Source organism: Podarcis tiliguerta (assembly GCF_965153285.1).
Source record: "Podarcis tiliguerta genome assembly, chromosome: 12".
NCBI lineage: Eukaryota > Metazoa > Chordata > Lepidosauria > Squamata > Lacertidae > Podarcis > Podarcis tiliguerta.
Window position 1 is genome coordinate 9,289,618 of NC_139545.1, and position 19,780 is coordinate 9,309,397.

General features: G+C 41.9%; 1 protein-coding gene across 5 annotated transcripts in view; it reads right to left on the minus strand.

Moving 5' to 3' along the window:
- The window catches only part of MYRIP (myosin VIIA and Rab interacting protein), a 143,746-nt gene that overhangs the window by 8,912 nt on the left and 115,054 nt on the right, over positions 1 to 19,780 (minus strand). For 4 of the 5 annotated variants that reach the window (XM_083406941.1, XM_083406944.1, XM_083406943.1 and 1 more), the window contains exons 9-12: positions 16,143 to 16,320; positions 12,708 to 13,354; positions 7,977 to 8,210; positions 5,861 to 5,923 (exon numbers count right to left, since the gene is read on the minus strand). In XM_083406941.1, coding sequence (XP_083263067.1) covers positions 5,861 to 5,923; positions 7,977 to 8,210; positions 12,708 to 13,354; positions 16,143 to 16,320 — 1,122 coding nt within the window. The remainder of the gene's footprint in view (positions 1 to 5,860; positions 5,924 to 7,976; positions 8,211 to 12,707; positions 13,355 to 16,142; positions 16,321 to 19,780) is intronic. The other variant, XM_083406945.1, reaches the window with a different exon arrangement.

Consider the following 19,780-nt stretch of genomic DNA (forward strand, 5'->3'; position numbering starts at 1 on the left):
GTTCGATACCTTGGACAGCTCCTGCCATTCAGAGTAATTAGCCCTGGCAAGATAGGCCAGTGATCTGACTCAGTGCAAGGCAGATTTGTATGTTCACATTCTTCACATGCCAGTTCGTCAGTAAGATGTTTACTGAATAAATGCTCTTTCAATGCCTTCATACATTGATCTTCCAACATATGGTTGAAGCCCCGTGATTAAAGAGACACTCAGGCAGCAGGTTAGATAGAATCAGGTCTTTGGCCTGTCTGGCAAGAATAACAGCGATAATTAAAGCAGCTAAATGTTTCCTGTCTTCACAGACTGGGAGATACTTGAATCATGAAGAGCTGCTCAACCTCTCATGATGTTTCCAAGTTTCCCATTTACTCTTGCAGGTGCCAATTAGTTTGAAGGAAATCAATAATATTTAGGGAGAAATCAATGCTGTAGAGGGGTTATTTTAGGTATTTTGCTTTCACTGGCCTCTTTTCCATGCCCCATTATTCCATTAATTATATTTTTTATTTTTTTTTAAAAAAGCTGCCAGAGCTATTACATTTTCTTCAAAGTATCTACATATTGACAAATGTTTCAGTCTTCAAAGAAATGTGCCCGGAGTTCTTCCTTCTTCATAATCCAGACAGCACTTGAAAAATATTTATTAAGTCTTAGATCTTTATGTCTTGCTGCAATCCTTTATAAACAGGTCACAAATGATGTGAAACATTCAGAGCTTATGCACACAACCCGAATATCACCAGTTGTTACATGGACTAGCAGTGATGATGGTTTTATTTTATTGACTGTGTAAACACTTCCAAAAATATGTACAATCGTACCTTGGTTTTCAAACAGAATGCATTCCAGAAGTCTGTTCGACTTCCGAAATGTTTGGAAACCAAGGCGCGGCTTCCAATTGGCGGCAGGAGCGTCCTGCCGCCAATTGGAAATCGTGGAAGCCACGCTGGGTGTTCAGCTTCTGAAGCAAAGTTCGCAAACCGGAACACCTACTTCTGGGTTTGTGATGTTTGAGTTCCGAGTTGTTCATGAACTAAGCTGTTCGAAAACCAAAGTACAACTGTACCAGTGCCTGACTCAAGCAAAAAGATGACTATCACGGGCATCCCACAATGGATCATTGGTCAGTGGCAACTACCGACATGGATGCTCTCATTCCTTAAACAGCAATATTACATTTGAATTCCCATGAATTACTACTGCTTCCTATCATGAGAACACCAGTTGTGGCAAGTATTAGAACTACTGTAAAAAGAATCCATTGCATTAAAGTGGATTAGAAGAGACTCATTAGTGAGGGTTATCCAGAAGAATAGCTCTATCTGATAGACCTATTTTGGAAGCAGTGACACAAACTCTCTCTCTCTCCCCCCCCCCCCCCGTGCAGAAAGCAGGGATAAAGGGCATAAGAGAAATAATTGGGCACATGGCCATGAGAACCAAGAACCACAAACCACAATTTCTCCAAGCTGTAGCACTTTTACAAACAGATCTCTGTGTTATCATATCTCTGAGTTGCTGTTTTAAATCATGGCCTATATTCAGCCTCTAACTGCCCAGTCTATAATTTCAATCACCTGGATGATTTGACTCACCAAGAGAAAGTGGGTTTTTGAGGGTAATGGAAGAACCCTGAATCAGGAGGCTGGCTCTGATTTTCCTACTATAAATAAAGTAGGTCTAGCCATCAGAATAATGTTGAAATGTTTAGGTGGAATAGGCGTTCCCTTATAGTCACAAGAATGTACAAAGAAAGGTCAAGTAAACAGGTGGACAACTGGTACTGGGGGGAAAGCCCTTTTGACTGGCATTTGCTGTATCTGACTCTTCATATTGCTGAAAACTTATCCTTACCTACAATAGGCGATTCTCAAAGATACCTGTCACATCTACTCGTGTTTCTCAGCTAAGCAACTATTAGGGAAGTGACAGACATTTAGGCAATCTAGCTGTGCTGTTGCAGTTACAGAGCTAAAGAGAACCGAAATCCAAAATATTAGCTAAAGCTTCTGCATCAGCTCTGCCAGCATTAACTTTAAGCAAATGGCAATTACTAACATAATTATAATTATTAACATAATGCTGCATAATTATTATTATGATGCTGCAGTAGCATAGCATAGGTTGCCAGTGTCCAGGGCAAGGCAAGTATCCTTGGCATTGCCCACTGATAGGCTGGAACGAAGAGCCAATAGCTTGGTGACCTATCCAAGTGGCAGCTGTAGCACCCTGTGAGCATCAAGCACGGTGGAAAGCAGGATGGGGGATTGGTTGGCAACAGGTATCTTTCTAAAACCTATGCAGAGGGCATCCTAGCAACTGGCTGTCATTGCAGAGATAGGAACATGGGAATGTATCTTTGCATCATTGGTCTATTTAGCTCAGTATTGTCAACATTGACTGGCAGTGGCTATCCAGGGTTTCAGGCAGGGGATTTCCCAGCCCCTCCTGGAGATGTTGGGGGTGGAACCTGTGACCTTCTCTTTTCCATTGAGCTAGAGCCTTCCCCCTTCTGGAACTAGCTTTGACACAGAGACCTTCAGCGACTGTTGATGACCTGCCAGTAGGGATGGAGGAGACATTTTGAAGTGAACTAACCTAATTTGCTGATCACAGACAATTTAAATGATGGGGGTTTTTATGCTTAAAAGGGACTGGCCCTATGATTGGGAAACTGACCTGGGGAAGGCAGAAACCGATTCATCTGTTCCTACCTACTATAATTCCACTAATGGCTGCTCATGAATACAGAAATGTAGCAAATTGCATTAGGCTGAGATCTTTCCCATACATCCTTTCCCCCAGTCTGTTCTTGTTACTTGCCAGCTGAAAGGTTAATGGTGCTAATTTTAACACTGAGAGCCCTTAAAATTGGTTCCACTGAAACTATGGGGTGATACATTTGTGAATGGCAACCAGTAAATTCAGGAGGAGATCCAGCAAAGAATGGGACAGCAGTAGGTAGTTTCAGGGAAAACCAGCACTTTTGCTTTCTGTACTTAAACCTACATTAGTTCTTGTTAACTTCCTCATTTATTTAAGTTACCAATATTTAAGTGGTTGTGGTACTGGTATATTGTATTTGCATGCCTGATATTGAACTTCCATCATACATTATTGCACTGGAACCTGATTTTAAAGGGTATTTGAACTCTATGAATATTTCCATGCTCCACTCCAAATATCCTACTTTTAAGCAGGTTTTTGTTTGTTTGTTTGTTTTGTTTTTAGATGAGGCTCAAAAAGGGAACAAGAGGAAGGGATCTTTGTTGCCAAAGCAGTTGGGCTGCTGTTCTTGAGCTCCAATTAAGATGCAGTTGTATCAGAATGTGGGTAGGGATGTGCATTTGTATGTGAATCTCATTGAAAAACCAATTCAATGGAGTAAGCAGCATCTGCATTCAGATGCGCACTATTTTGTACTCACATCCAGGATGCCCCCTATCTAGACACACTGCACTGCTAAGCAACGGTCTCATGGTTATAGTGGGCACCCCAGTATGGCAGCCTCAACACCCTCCCCTCCCGAAAACTGATGGCCTCTCTCCCCTCCCTAAACCAATTTAAACTGAGGACAGACTTTTGGTTTCATTTGCACCTGTCAGTGATGCTGTCACTTTTAATGGGAGAAATAAACTTGTGCTTAAATTTAACCCATTTAAATAAACTGGACAGAAAAGTGCTTAACTTTGACTGGGCCATTACTCCTAAAGTTTTGGTCATTGCTGAGTGAGATACTACGAACCTTGGACTCTGAATTCAACGGTGATTTATGCAGTGACTTACGCTATCTCTGAGGAAACGTCAAATCAACATGAGGCACACAGAATGAGTGCATAAAAATCTTTTCCATCTCTAATGGCTCCTGTCAGTATTGACCACATCCTTAAATCACCATGCACACATTACAAGCTCCATTATTGAGGTGCTTTATCATGCTCACAGCAGTGTGGCTGTTCTTCAGTCATTATCTGTTGTCTTCATCTAAGGGGTGGTAACAGGTTGTACATTGATTCATCATTGTTGGAGTTACGCAATTCACTTCAGACTTCACAAAAATATTGGGGGGGGGGGAATTGAAATGTACCTCATACCATGCCTTTGACTCTCTTTCATTCTTTCAATTTGCATTCCTTTTAAGCCTCACAGTAAAAATGGCTGCACCAACTAGTTTCTTAGAACTAATAGCAAACTTTCTGAGTGCTGGTCCCAATACTCTGGGGCATTTTTTCAGCCGGAACTCACTGGAGCCCTGTTCTGGCACCTCTCAGGTGGGCACCATTGCCATTCTAAGAGAACAAAGGTAGTGTTTTAAGGAAGTATTTTCTAGAAAAATAGCACTGCTTATATTGCCAAAATTGTACCATCTAAACACAACAGGGAGGTATCAACAAGCTTTAGGGAACCCCAAATAGTCTGCCCTTGGATAAAACAACCTCCTACATCTATATTATTGTGTTTCTAAGTGGTTTCCTCCAAATTTCTGACTGCAAGGCACACCTTTTCCAAATTAAAATTGGAGTCACACTTCTCTTCTCCAGCCAAAAAAACACATATTATTTTTACTATGTAGGAGCAAGAATAAGCTGCCCCCAGAAGAGTCCAACATTGTCACTGTCACTGTCACTGTCTTAGGTCAGAAGTCAGGCTGACCTAAGACATTTAGCTGCAAGCAAAGGACAAGCTGGCATTCCAGTATATTTGGGAAGGGGGAGAATAATAATAATAGTAATTCTATTATTTATACCCCACCCACTCTGGGTGGCTTACAGCATATCTAAAAACATAAAACATCAAGCATTAAAAACCTCCCGATACAGGGCTGCCTTCAGATGTCTTCTAAAAGTTGTGTAATTTTTTATCTCCTTGACGTCTAAAGGGAGGGCGTTCCACAGGGAGGGCGCCACTGCTGAGAAGGCTCTCTGCTTAGTTCCCTGTAACTTCACTTCTCGCAGTGAGGGAACTAGCAGAAGACCCTCAAAGGGAGGACCTCAGTGTCTGGGCTGAGCAATGGGGGTGGAGATGCTCCTTCAGGTGTACTGGGCCGAGGCTATTTAGGGCTTTAAAGGTCAGCACCAACACTTTGAATTGTGCTCAGAAACATACTGGGAGCCAGTGACGATCATTTAGGAGTGGTGTTATACGGTCCCAGCAGCCACTCCCAGTCACCAGTCTAGCTGCCGCATTCTGGATTGGTTGTAGCCCCACGTAGAGTGCATTGCAGTAGTCCAAGTGGGAGATAACTAGGGCATGCACCACTGTGGTGAGACAGTCTGTGGGCAGGTAGGGTCACAGCCTGCGTACCAGATGGAGCTGGTAGACAGCTGCCCTGGACACAGAATTGACCTGTGCCTCCATGGACAGCTATGAGTCCAAAATGACTCCCAGGTTGTGCATCTGGTCTTTCAGGGGCAAGGTTACCCCATTCAGGACCAGGGAGTCCCCCACACCCACACACCCCTGTCCCTCCCCCCCAAACAGTACTTCTGTCTCGTCAGGATTCAACCTCAATCTGTTAGCCACCATCCATCCACCAACTGCCCCAAGACACTCACATAGGACCTTGACAGCTCTCAAGCCCAGAAGTCTGGCTCATGTTTTATGATTAGGAAAAATGAACAGGTTGATTATCAGCAGCACACAAAGCAAAAGTTTGACTCTTTTGTTATTGTTTTCTTTTGCTACAATACGTTTTATCTGAATGGTGAGCAGAACAGTTAAGAAGCAACTTAGAAATGCATTATTAGAATTGCTTTTTATCATATCCAAACCCTGCAAACCTCAGAATACGAGTAAATGCATGGAAGAGTGATTATTTCAGATGAAGATCACTAGCACACATAAAGTCGTCCAGTCTCACCTGCTGAAGTGCTGAGGTTAAAAACTGGAGTTTAAGATGGAGATCAAAAGCCTTTTGTTTTTCCTAGGTAGTTGGAAAGCAGTTTAGAAAAGAAGAGGAGAGAGAAATTAGATAGTGATAGACACAATTAACTGGGCAAGAGCTATGGAGTGAAGGGGAGACAGAATAAAAAGAGTTAAAAAATGTGTACTAGTTTGAACCTACCATTAAAGGTTACTATCCTGCCCTTAGCTGCACATGGTTTTGGAAAATGGGAGCTGTTCCACCATGGAGCTATCCCACACAGTTGCAGGTATATTGTGGGCAGGAGGTAGAGTAGTTTTGTGGGTCTTCTCCATCTGCTTGTTACCCTCCCCCCTCACATTGTCACTTGCTGCCCCATTACAGTAATAAAAGTAATTAAAATGGAAGATCATTTAAAGGGTTCGCCTGCTGTTGTTTGAAATACTTGTTCGCTCATTAACACAGCAAATCAACTTTTATAGTGGATGAAATGCTCTCAGCCAGCTGAACAATTTATCACTAGACTATGTTGGATTAAAAAACCAGTATCTATGAAGGCAGTTTTTTGAAGTTTCTACAGCAAAAGAGGACTTCCTCTCTTAAGCGTAAAATGTAATAGGCAATACTTTGTAGTTAATCAAATTTTATAAAGTGAAGTACTTTCCATCACAACATCACACCAAAATGGTTTTTCAAATAAACAAGCTCAAGATTAAGCAGTGTTGCAGCACAACTAGGCCTAAAAGATCACGATTTCAAATGAGCACTGCTTGCTTCAGTTGTCTTATTGTCATTAAGACGCTTTTTGTCACATGTCAGAATTTCAGTTGCTGGGTGAGGTAACTGGATTTTCCACTGTGGCACCCAGTTTATGAAACAACCCCCACAGAGTGGTTTGGTTGGTGCCTCATTGATCACTTTTAAGCAGGCACTAACAATCTTATTTTCGCAAGCATTTTTGAGAGAAAAAATAAATCATTGGTTTTGCTTTTCCATTTCACCTCTGTTGATTGCTGGCTTTTTGTTTGATTATAGATAGATCGATAGATGATAGATGATAGATGACAGATGATATGTGATAGATGATAGATAGATAGATGGATAGATAGATATAGATATATATTTAAAGTCACATTGAGTTGTTATTTAGCCTAGCAAGGTGGGTTACACAATTTAATAATAAAAAAATTAAATGATTAGCATTAGTATCTTAAAGCCAGAGTCGTTCCAACCTGAAAGGCAAACCATGTGCTAGTTTTGCAAACAAGCCAGGAATAAAAACAGAATTTTCATGTTTCATAAACTCTGGAGCAGGAAAGAGGAAACAGATCCATCTGTGCGGACTGCACGATGACTGGAACTTTATGAGTCATCTGTTCCAGAGTTGTTACTTGTCATCAGTCTTGGTAACTAATTAGTGACTAAACTTTAATAGCCAATTGAATGCTATTTGCTTAATCACACCAAATGATTTATCAAAGCTTGAACTTCTACAGATCATAGAGTTTACTCCTGTCATCTAACTGTATGAAGCTGCCACTTCTAAAACCACCACCATTTACCACTTAAAATATATCTATGTTCTGCAGGAACAGAGATTGGAACAATATACCAATGGGAGTTCTATGTCTTATTTTATTCTTGTTCTTTTGTATATACCTTTGAAGCACTGGATCATTGAAAATGAACCAGAAATATATTTGTTTTTATCTATCTATCTATCTATCTATCTATCTTTTAAAAACAAATCTTTGAGAAAGGCTTCTATCCAAAAGAATGAACAAAGAGCACAAATCTGAACACAAATGTTCCCAGTCACCTTCTTGAATTGAAGAATAATGTTGCCGTCAAATGCCATCATCCAAAACACTGGCAGTCACTCACCCAGTCATAACATGATACTCATAGCAGCTACAAGGAAATGAAGTGGAGACTTAACAATGCAATGCTGCCAGCCACATGGTGACTGCATATACACTGGCTACGATGCGGATGCTGGCAAATCGCAACTTGTACTTGTGGCAACCGCTGCTTCTAGGCACATACGTGTCTCCTGCCCCAGTAGCATATTCACCCGTGTTTGCAAACCGTTCAACCACCAGGCACTACCTACCTTCTTTAGCTCCTCCTGGATGCATTTGCCACTGTCTTCTGAAGATAAGCACGATTTCTGGTTCTCAGATTCTGTTCTTGGCTCTGACACCTGTTCCTCTGAAGAGGTTTCCCTATTGTCACTCATTTTTGCAGCCAGTTCATATAACCTTGACTTCAGCTTTTCTTCCATAGGGTCTGCCTTGGTCTGATGGTCTTCACTGCTTATGTCAGTTTCTGATAAATCATCAGATGCCTTAAATATATTTTTTTAATAAAAAAGAGAGGGACAAAGAAAAAGCATCTCAAAGAGAAGAAAATCAAAGTTATATATATACAAAAGCTATTCAAAAAAGCTGTTTATACCACAGGAGATCTATAAGCGTATCACTCTGATGACAACAACATAAGTAGATATAGTGGTACCTTGGTTCTCAAACGCCTTGGTTGCCAAACATTGAAAAGTAAGTGTTCCTGTTTTCGAACGTTTTTCGGAAGCCAAACTTCGGATGCGGCTGTCGGCTATTGTTTCCAGGGCACCTGTGCCAATCAGAAGCTGCGCCTTGGTTTTTGAACATTTTGGAAGTCAAATGGTCTTCTGGAATGGATTAAGTTTGGCGCTTTTGTTTTTGCTATTTATTTTGCGTTTTTGTTTTTGAGGCTTTTTTGGTTCATTTGTTTTTGTGACTGTGTGGAATCCAGTTTAGCTGATTGATTGATTGATTGATTGATTGTGTGACTGCGGAAATGGATAAAAGCTGACTATCATCAGTGCAGGTAAGGAAAAAAAAATAATTGTAATTTTTATCATCTACAATACTGTCTTATTTATTTTATAGTACAGTACATTGATTACTGCTTTCATTTTATGGATCAATGGTCTCGTTAGATAGTAAAATTCATGTTAAATGGCTGTTTTAGGGGGTTGTTTTTAAAATCTGGAATGGATCAATCCATTTTGCATTACTTTCTATGGGAAAGCAAGCCTTGGTTTTGAAATGCTTTGGTTTTGGATTAAGTTTGAGAACCAAGGTACCACTGTATGGAGAAATAGGTTTTCATTTCTGAACAGCATGTGCTCACTACAAATCCATTCTCCACTACAATCTCCACTACAAATCCATTCTCCATCCATCCATTGATGAAAACAAACCTCAGCTTCATGTTTGATCTTGCACCACAGCTTTTCAGCTTGATGTGATATCTTACATATCAATTTTTTCATGACAGAACAGGAACATTATTGTTTTATTTGTGTATATGTTGTATACTCCTCTGAGATATGTGTAATGCATTTTGTACAGTGAGTAATCTGTTGGATACATCCAGGGCTTAGGATGGGGAACATTTCCTTATTGTGATATTACACACACACACACACACACACACACACAGAAAATTTAAAGCAGCTTTCAACAAGTTAACTGTGCAGACAGAGGTAAGACATGGTTTGTTCAGACTGCTAGGGAATCTCTGCTCAAGCACTAAATCAAATTACTCTGAAAAAGGAAAGTATTGTCCTGTGGACTGTAGCTGTGCTAGTGTCAGAAATGCTTTTTATATAGCACCTTTTGACATCAGTGCAAAGAATGTCACCTGTCCGTTTCAGTGCTGTTTTGAATGTTCTGTTCTTTCAGAAAACTCTTTCACACACACACACACACAACAATTTTTGTCTTTGTAAAACTGTGACTTCTTTCCTCCAGAGATAGAATGGTGCATTTCATAGAATCATAGAATTGTAGAGTTTGAAGGGATATGAACATTAAAAAAAATCTATTCTCCTTGACTGCCCAAAGGGAATATATCTAATTAATTATTTCTTTAAAATTGCATGCTGCTTAATCACAGCCATGTCTAAGCAGTGTATGGGAGACCCAATACAATAAGACTAAAAATGAGTTGAAACTATAAAATCAGAATTAAATTAAAATGCCTGTTGGAATAAAAAAATCTTCAGCAAACACTGGAAGTAAGTTCAATAGGGAGAGGGACTATCTGATCTCAAGTGGAAGGAAATCCCACAAAATTTGGCCCACATGCATGGCTTCAAGTCCTTCTGACTTGCACTTTCATAGGAAAAATAACAAGTCAGAGAAATAAAAAGTTGTGATCTGAGTAGTGAAGAGCACAAAGGAAAACCCCAAGACAGAATCAAGTCACCCAATAATGGCATCCGTTCATGGTACCCATGACTATTAATGTGATGTTTTTATCTACATATAAAACTTTTCAAAACTACATCATCTAATTTCACTCTCTTTCATTTAAATCTAGTAAGTGAAAAGATAGACCTGTTCCAAGCTGGACCAGCTAAAGTAATCGTCACATGAAAAGTTTAATTTTTTCTTTAAAAACTACCTCTTGAAATGTGATCTGAACTTTGACAAAATGTACATTTGATTTAGGGACGCGGGTGGCGCTGTGGGTTAAAGCCTCAGCGCCTAGGGCTTGCCGATCGAAAGGTCGGCGGTTCGAATCCCCGCAGCGGGGTGCGCTCCCGTTGTTTGGTCCCAGCGCCTGCCAACCTAGCAGTTCGAAAGCACCCCCGGGTGCAAGTAGATAAATAGGGACCGCTTAATAGCGGGAAGGTAAATGGCGTTTCCGTGTGCGGCTCTGGCTCACCAGAGCAGCAATGTCATGCTGGCCACGTGACCCGGAAGTGTCTTCGGACAGCGCTGGCCCCCGGCCTCTTGAGTGAGATGGGCGCACAACCCTAGAGTCTGTCAAGACTGGCCCGTACGGGCAGGGGTACCTTTACCTTTACCTTTACCTTTACATTTGATTTACTAAATGGCTCTTGCTTGTTAGACGCTGCAACAACCATCCTGTATGTGATAACAATAGGGCAAGAGATTCCAGCAGCTCTCTTAGCCTTGAGCATAACAACATCCGAAGCACAAAGTGAAAAAAGCTCTGAATTGGCTTGCAGTTTAAAATTTGATTTCCCCGCAGTATACTAGCTAAAAGCACCATCTAGTGGAAGCCGGGGAATAAAAAAATTGAGTGTCCTAATTGTAGCAATCTTGCTAATAGGCTAACGTGTAAAATAACTGATGAGGCCATTAGCTCAATATTGTTACTTACTAAGGAAAAGCATTATTAAAATATGTGTGCCCGCTCCCTCCTCTCTCTCTTTAAACATAACAAGCCTTTTATGAATAATAGTAGAATGGACCGAAACTTTGCTTTGTAGTAAAAAAAATAATGCAGAATGGGTGTAAAATGTTGTGAAGTATTAATAACATCCGTTTTCCATACTATGCTTGCCTGTGGCTGGGTGGCTCATTGGAATATGTTGCCCCTGCTCCACTGTTAGCAGCAGACTATTTTAAATTAGTATACATTTAAATAAATTAGTATACATTTAAATAAGCAGCCTTGTACTTACCCCCAGCCAAACACTCAACGATGGCTCTATGGGTAATGCTCTCCCCTCTGTCTCTTTTAGCCTCAAGGGGCTACAAAGGGCCGAACTAAACGTGCCATTGAATTTAATGGGCAGGTTTTTAAATTCCACATTTCATCAGTGGGAGTGGCTGAAAATTATCAGGATCACTGCAGGTAGGGCTGCTAATACCAGATTCAGGGATTTTCGCCAGGACCACAGCAGGGGGCAAAAGGGTTGACTCCCCCTCCTATTAGCTGCTATTCTGATACGTGTCACCCACAAGCACACACAGTTCATGCTGTCTGCCTTAAACAGAACCTGCATGCTAAGTACAAAGACACATTGAAAATCATATCAAGATTGGCATATCAGCTTGGCCATTCACCAAACAAAACGCAGTGCCATCCCAACCCACCCCCACATTCCCACTCTCCAAGCCATTAAATTTTACGATATGCCACATAGTCAGTTACATATGACAACATGGGTCACTTCTTTGTGATCAAGGTTACCAAAACCAGGGGGTGCATCCTGTTTTCAGAGTAGTTTCCACAGACTATGAGTAGCATTTTGGGAATGAGAATGAAGACCAGAATCACTGTAAGTATGCAAGCCAAAATGCACATTGTTATGCAGCATGGCTGCAAATATGGTATTCATTGTATGTAGCATGACTACAAATACTGTACTCATTACTAAGGAGGCCATCCTTGAAATTTATGTATCATATGGTCACAAACCCTCCTGTACGGAAAAGTACCCGATTAACTTAGTTTATTTACTGCAATTGTCTTTGGCACAATCCTGACCATGACATAAAACCTGAGCAATGAGAATTAAAACTGTGTTCTTGTGTCTCTGAACAACAGAGATAGATTTGATGCTTGCAGGCAATACATTGCAGGATGCCAGGGAACTGCCATCGGAGCTGGAGGCGGAGAGAAGGCTCCAGAGGGATGCCGGAGAGGGTCCCAGTAGGGAGAGAGGCAGCCCATCCGCTGGGGAAGGAAATCAGCGTAACACCAGTGGAGAAGGGGGCTAGATGGGGGAATCGGAGAGGTGGCTCCAGGACTCCTCGCCGGAGACCAGCAGAGAGAGTACGGGTACTCCGCTGGCCACACCCTCCCTGCGCAGAAGACTTCCGTGCAGGGAGAGTAGAAGGAGACTGGGCGTCAAACAGCTTTTATGCTGGAAAAGGTTCAAGAAACGCCCACTGATGGATTCTGCCAGCGACTGAGGCAGCCACAAAACTTGAGGCTGTCCAGACAGAAAGGATTCAACCAGGTAACCCAGCCAGGAGTGGTGGCAACTTACGCACGAGCAACCCCTAGAACCATTACACATTAATTGAAGCCTAATTACCTGACCTGTGCTCAATTTCTTCATGTGCGATTTTGTGCGATTTTTGCCTTTGCATAAATCCTCTGACGGAGTCTTGCCTTTTTTCCACCTCCTGGACCTCTTTTCCAAGTCATGATAGGCTTCTTCGCTTTCACTGCTATCTGAATAGTCTAAACTGGTAGCTTGTGGGTTAAAGTTCACATCTAGTTCCTCCTGGAATTGTGCTTTTTCCTCTCTGGGTTTACTGTTACAAGTTCTCCTCTGTATCCAAGGAAGACAGCTAGGCTCCCTAGCCTCCCTTGAAGAACTGACTGAGGATGTTTCAGAATCAGAGTACACTGCCTCAGCATTGGTAAACAGCCCAGATGATGGGGAGGCCACAGGCTGGTAGGGTTCATTGCCACACTCCCATTCAGCATTGCACTGAGAGCCAGCGTAATTTGACAGCTGCTTGGGTCTCTGTCGCAGCTTGTTCAAAGCCACATTCCAGTCATAGTCGTCTTCGCTATCAGAGCCCATCTCATCATAAGCAGATACAACGCTGGATTCACTCTCCAAGGCTTTGAACACTTGGCTCTTTGGTTTGGCAAGCATTCGTGGGCGGGGCAAGTTGACGTTTTGCAGGGCCACCCAGTTTCCATCTGTGCTTTCCAAAACAGGGGGGAAAGCTAAGGAAACATAAGAAGAACATACAATTCCATCATTGTTGTGTTGCATTACCCTAAAATGTTCTACCATACCTGGGTCTGCTGTGTCACCAAAAGAAAAGATTTGCACAGCATTTCATGTCACAGATCTTGGGTGGGAATAATAGACACTTGCAAGAGGCTTGCATCCAAGGTCTAATGATAAGGTAATGAGGAGTGGACCAACCAGGGTTTGATCCAATTTGTTAGAAATTTATTAGAGCAGGCACCCCCAAACATGGCCCTCCATATGTTTTGGGACTACAACTCCCATCACCCCTAGCTAACAGGACCAGTGGTCAGGGATGCTGGGAATTGCAGTCCCAAAACATCTGGAGGGCCGAGTTTGGGGGTGCCTGGTTTAGAGGGCAAGGGACATAAGCAGATCAAATCCCATCTATCAATATAGTTAGTGGCATAATTAAGTTTTAAGTTATATTAGTGCTGACAGCAAACATATTTCAGTGCCTATAAGCACTGCACATGTGCTGGGCTTTGTGATTTAAAAAAAGGCTTCCCGGAATGTGTGCTTGAAGTATCACAAATGTGTTTGATTGGCACTTGCACTTCTTCTTGCCCAGCTGTTCCTGCTGACAGTGCTGACTCTATGTAAGGTGCCAATTCATAAAAGGATGCACCACTGATTTGCATTATGTGTGCAGAAAATTTATTTCAGGCATGAAGGAGCATTGCTAGATCATTGTACAATAAGCAACATGCTGAATATACATATACTTTCTAGCACTTTCTAGTAAGAAAATCTGTTGTATAATGTCACTTTATAAGAACCAACCATCTGGGCTGCAGTTTCACATTGCCAGAAATGACTTTCAAAGTGGACAGATTAGATGGCCTTGAAAATACTAAAGCTAGAAGCTTTATCTGTCCAAGCCTTAAATAGCCTTATTATGTGCATATTCAGCTAAATGTAGTGATTTTATGTTTTGTTAGGTGAAAGCATGGGTCCCCAGTAGTTTAATGACCATAAATAAGTTCTTGAAACTTGAGATAATTTCACTTGCAGCATTATCTGTTCAGCACTGCATATATTATTAATAGATAAAATCTACAATATACTAGCGACAATGATTGTGGGAAGGCTGGAGCAAAACACGGGAAAGCACAAAATGTGAATAAGCAGAACTGTCAGGTTCTTATTTAAATTACCACAGCCTATTTATGCTTGCAAATTGCTGCTTATGTCAAAGACACAGTGAAACGCCTTGGAAGATAATTCCTTCATGCTAAAGAGGTCAAGGTCTTTCCCAAGACTGAATCTTTTGAAGTATTCAGTGCTTGACTAGTGAAGTTCACATAAGCATCATCTGCTAGGGCTTATTCAAGCAACCTCACACAAAATGTGTGCACAGATTACCTTCTTGGGTTTCTGGAAGAGCTGCCTGGTGGCTTCTGCCACCAGTGCATTAGGTAGCCAGTTAAGAAAAACTATCATTAGCTACAGCTGTCCTGATTCAGCCAGGGTCATGTATGCTTGGAAACTGCCTTTCATGGATTTATTCTTAGCTGGATAAGAAGCAAAATGTGTAAAACATAAGGCAGGCGCCTATAATATTAGCATTTAAAACTGAACTCTTCACTTAGTCTTTTGCTGAGGGGTGATCCATCTATGTTTATGTATAAAGCTGATCCACTGATTTGTGATACATTTTGTACTGAGAAATGTACCACATTTTTCGCTCTACAAGATGCACCAGACCACAGGACGCATCTAGTTTTTGGAGGAGGAAAACAAGAAAAAAAATATTCTGAATCTCAGAAGCCAGAAGAGCAAGAGGGATCGCTGTGCAGTGAAAGCAGCAATCCCTCTTGCTGTTCAGGCTTCTGTGATAGCTGCACAGCCTGCATTCGCTGCATAAGACGCACACACATTTCCCCTTACTTTTTAGGAGGGAAAAAGTAAGTCCTATGGAGCAAAAAAAAAAAAAAGGTAATTTACTGTTGATTTTTTTGTTATGCTATTCACCACCATATTTTTTATTTTTATTTTCTTAATCTTGATGGTTTATAGGGTTTTGTTTCTGGTTTTGGTTTTGCAAATAATAAATAAATAAATAAATAATTGTTGTGATTATACACCCACACACAATTCAGATGTCAGGGACTAATAATGAGCACTGGTAAGCAGTTTAGCTTTAACCCATGTAAGACATAGAGCTTTTATAACAATTTAACGTAATTATATGTTTTGAGGAAGTCTCTTTTCCATTTGACATTAGAATCATATGTTTGTGTCTATGGCAAGAGATCAGATACCTCTTCTTATGTAGGCTACAGGGTCTGATTGTCCAAAATTGGTTCATATAACACGGTAGGCCAAGCTATGCCTTGGTAAGGCTGTGTAAATGTGCAGGTTCCCAGAGAAAAGCTCACAGCCATCTTTTTACTCTTTTACATATTTTACAGCTCTTTTTACTGTTACGCCAAGCTAAGGTTTTGCCTTGGCACGTGGTTGCATGTTTGCACAGTCTTTGCTATGCCAAAGTTTGGCTTCCTGTGTCATGTGAAATAGGCCAGTGAGTCAGAATCTTTAGCCAAATTACTATATTTTTTCTTCCTAATCAAATATAGGAGGTTATTATGAGCAGAAGTTTCAAGAGAAACAGCCCATTCAGTCAATTTGTGGGCGGCTGTTCCTTTATTGTACCCCTTTAAGAAGTTCTTCTTCTTGGTTTCAGCCTAAAACCTTAGGGAGAAGTAGCTACTTTCACACAGAACACAGAAATGTTATGCAGGCATCACAGTCCTTTACTTGGCTCATTTAGTTGGTCCGCACTCTTCCAGCTGGGCAATGCAGAAAGCCTGTCCTCTTTCTGCTTTCCGCTCGGGCCTTTGGGTTGTCTCCAGAGAGATTCGGGCACAGAAGATGCACGGTCCCTGTCTCTGCGTGATGCATCTTCGTTGGTCAGAGAGAATGCAGACTGAGACCGCTGTTAGGGGGAAATATGGAGAACGATATATTTAGCAGAAGCCAGCTATGGAGATGTTAAATGTTAGTTAATTGCAAGAGCAGCAATGAGAAAAGTGCAAATCACTGAAGGGAAAGAGAACGGAATTTCGTTACTTCCATATCAAGAGGTAAACTCTTTAATCCTTCCAATTGTTAATTCCTTTTCAGAAATGCGTGCAAGTTAATTACTAAGGTCATATCATTATATATGGAATAGTAATTAACAGAAAACAAACCGACAAGATAAACTTATTTCAGGACTATCCTGCTTTATGCTTTCCCAGAAAGATAAGAAGACATCCCTCCCCTTGACATGGCCTCTGTGTTGCTGCTTTCTATTTCAGTATTTTCTAATGAAGTAGTTGTTCATTCTGATCATAATCAGCATACACAGCCTCCTCCTATCTTCCCTTTCATCCCCCTAAGGTGAATAAAATATGGTCTTCCTATTCCATAACAACAACAACATAATTATTTACACCCCATCCATCTGACTGGGTTGCCCTAGCCACTCTGGAAACCAACATATATTAAAACATTAAGCATTAAAAAAAATTCTGTATATGGGGCTGCCTTCAGATGACTTCGAAAAGTTGTAGAGTTACTTATCTCTATGGCTGGGGGGGGGTCGGGTCACATAACTCCATACCCTCCCACATTTCTCCGATGAAAATAGGGGGAACCTATCATACCCTCCAACATTTTCCTGATGAAAATAGGGACGTCCTAAGGAAACGTGGGACATTCTGGGATCAAATCAGAAACCAGGATGGGTTCTGTAAATCTGAAACTGTCCCTAGGGACAATTGGAGGGTCTGGATTTGAGCACAAGAGCACTCTCCCATCCTGTGGTAGGTAAAAGGTCTTAAAGAAGGAAGGAAGCTATACAAAACTGAAAGGAAAGCAATTATATTTGCCATGCTCAAAATGATTATGTCAGCATTTGAATGCAAAGAAATTGTCAGAAGCAGCTGAATATTATTTTCCTGCCAAATCAACCCACATCGCTCCCCACCCTACCTCACCCCAATCTCTCCACAATTCCATTTACCCCATGTTCCTGGAGAGATTTAGACGAGATGGTGCTGATTGCATCCTCAAAAAGCCCTTGTAAGGCTATTTCTCACTGCTGATGTCAGTTTTGCTTGGGGGTTTAGGCTAGATAATCAGATTGTGTTTTATTCTGATAACCCACAGGGTAATTGAAATTGTTAAAAGTCAGAATCACTGGTGCAAGCACTAGTAAGTGAGAAAGCAGTAGACATAAAGGAAAGCAATCAATCATGTTCAATATACTGTAGGAAGAAAATAGAAGGAGGGGAAAGGGCTGAATTTGCTAGAGAGGCATTACAGCTTGAGGCATTCAGACCTCTTAAAAGGTAGGCATTTAGCTACAACATTTGACTTCTGAGAGTGCTCTTTTGCTGTCAGCGCTGGGGGGTTGGTTATTTCGAAGTCTTATTCAGACATTCATTTAATGTGAGGCAGTTAACTGCTAATTACTTTCATTTTGCCCAGAAGACTATCTGAAGCTCTCATTCAATGGGTGGTTTGCTCATTGAGGAACCTACGCAAATTGTATCTTGGGGGTGGGGGGATGCTGTTGCCAATCCCACCTGCCATTGAACCAAGTGGGTTTGACCATACACCATTTTGGCTTTAAGCATGATTCCTGAAACTTAACCCCTGTGTATGTTGCAGGCTTACTGTATCAGACGGCTTACGGGGCAGGAAGAGGGGTTTAATGGACTGGAGTGGCTAGAACTCTGAACAGGGGACACCCCTCCACTGCAACATTTTGTGGTAGGTCAAACTTATCCCTTAAAAGGTAAAGGTACCCCTGCCCGTACGGGCCAGTCTTGACAGACTCTAGGGTTGTGCGCCCATCTCACTCAAGAGGCCGGGGGCCAGCGCTGTCCGAAGACACTTCCGGGTCACGTGGCCAGCGTGACAAGCTGCATCTGGCGAGCCAGAGCCGGACACGGAAACGCCGTTTACCTTCCCGCTAGTAAGCGGTCCCTATTTATCTACTTGCACCCGGGAGTGCTTTCGAACTGCTAGGTTGGCAGGCGCTGGGACCGAACAACGGGAGCGCACCCCGCCGCGGGGATTCGAACCGCTGACCTTTCGATCAGCAAGCCCTAGGTGCTGAGGCTTTTACCCACAGCGCCACCCGCGTCCCTAACTTATCCCTTAGGTATGCCTGAAATTTTATATGGGCACAGCTGGGAGTAAGTTTCATTGAACTTAGTGACAATTACTTCTGAGTAACCATGCACAGGATAAGTTTGTGAAAAAAAGGCTGGGAAAGTGATAAAGCTACATTTTGGTGGTAGTGGCAATGGTGGGCTCTGGTAAGTCAACAAAAACAACCAGTAACAAATATAATATCTAAACCCAAGCACTGTAATAAAGTGAATCAATTTCGATAGCATAAAGTTACATTTGACATTGAAGCAAGTTAGTTCTTGCTGAGCTACTGAATAACATTTCCCCTTAACAATGCCTCTGCCTCTGTAAAAGAACAGAGACACTGTTTAATTAAAATTGAACACTTTGGAAAGAAGCATAGGGTAATATTGGGAGAGACTGATTCTCCAATGACACCACACACACACAGACCCTGTGGCTATGGCCCCTGCAGAGATGCCTGATTGCTTGGGGCAGTTACAAGACATCTGCAGAAATGCAGTTGGTGAATAGTGACAGTAGGTGAACTTGAAAGAAACGGAGGTTAACGATTGTTGGAGGGTAACCGAGATACATTTCTATTAGTTCTGACACACTAGATAGCCAGAGGCCACACAATCATAAGCAAATTGCCTCCAGGTGACCTAATGTAAAGCGCGGGCCAATTGAAGCTGCTCTTGAGCAATTAAATGCTGCATTTGGGAAATGCCAGTTAACATTATCTCCACCGCACCTCATTCTGCAGCGCTCCAGAGAAGGCTGCAACTTGAGCCAGCTAAACCCGCCAGGGATTTTCAGTGCAAGTAGCCTCAAAGGTGCATTTCTCTGTGCCCTCACAGAATACGTAACCCACAAGCAACTTTTAAGCTTGAAAACGTAAGGTATTAGGATGGCTGGCGCTTAAAAGCTAATGCTAAAATTAGGCCTCCGTCAGCTGACAGCAGGGGAAAACAATTAAGCATTTATTTTAAGGTTCCAGTGTGCCTGCTTCACTTCAAAAACATTTTTGACCAGTTTTGAGTATATATCATGGATTTTATCCAATGGTGTCCCTCTGCTGGCCAAAGACTCTTTGATCTAGTGGAGACTCCCATAGGTGGAATGGGGAGGGAGACTATTTTTGCCAATTCAGCCCCTCCCCACAAGCTTTCGACACGATCTGCCATGTTATTCCTCAACCTTTCGGAACAGATTTTAAGGGGGTGATGGGGGGCTGCTAGAGGGGAGGGGCACATTGCCTGTTCTACTTG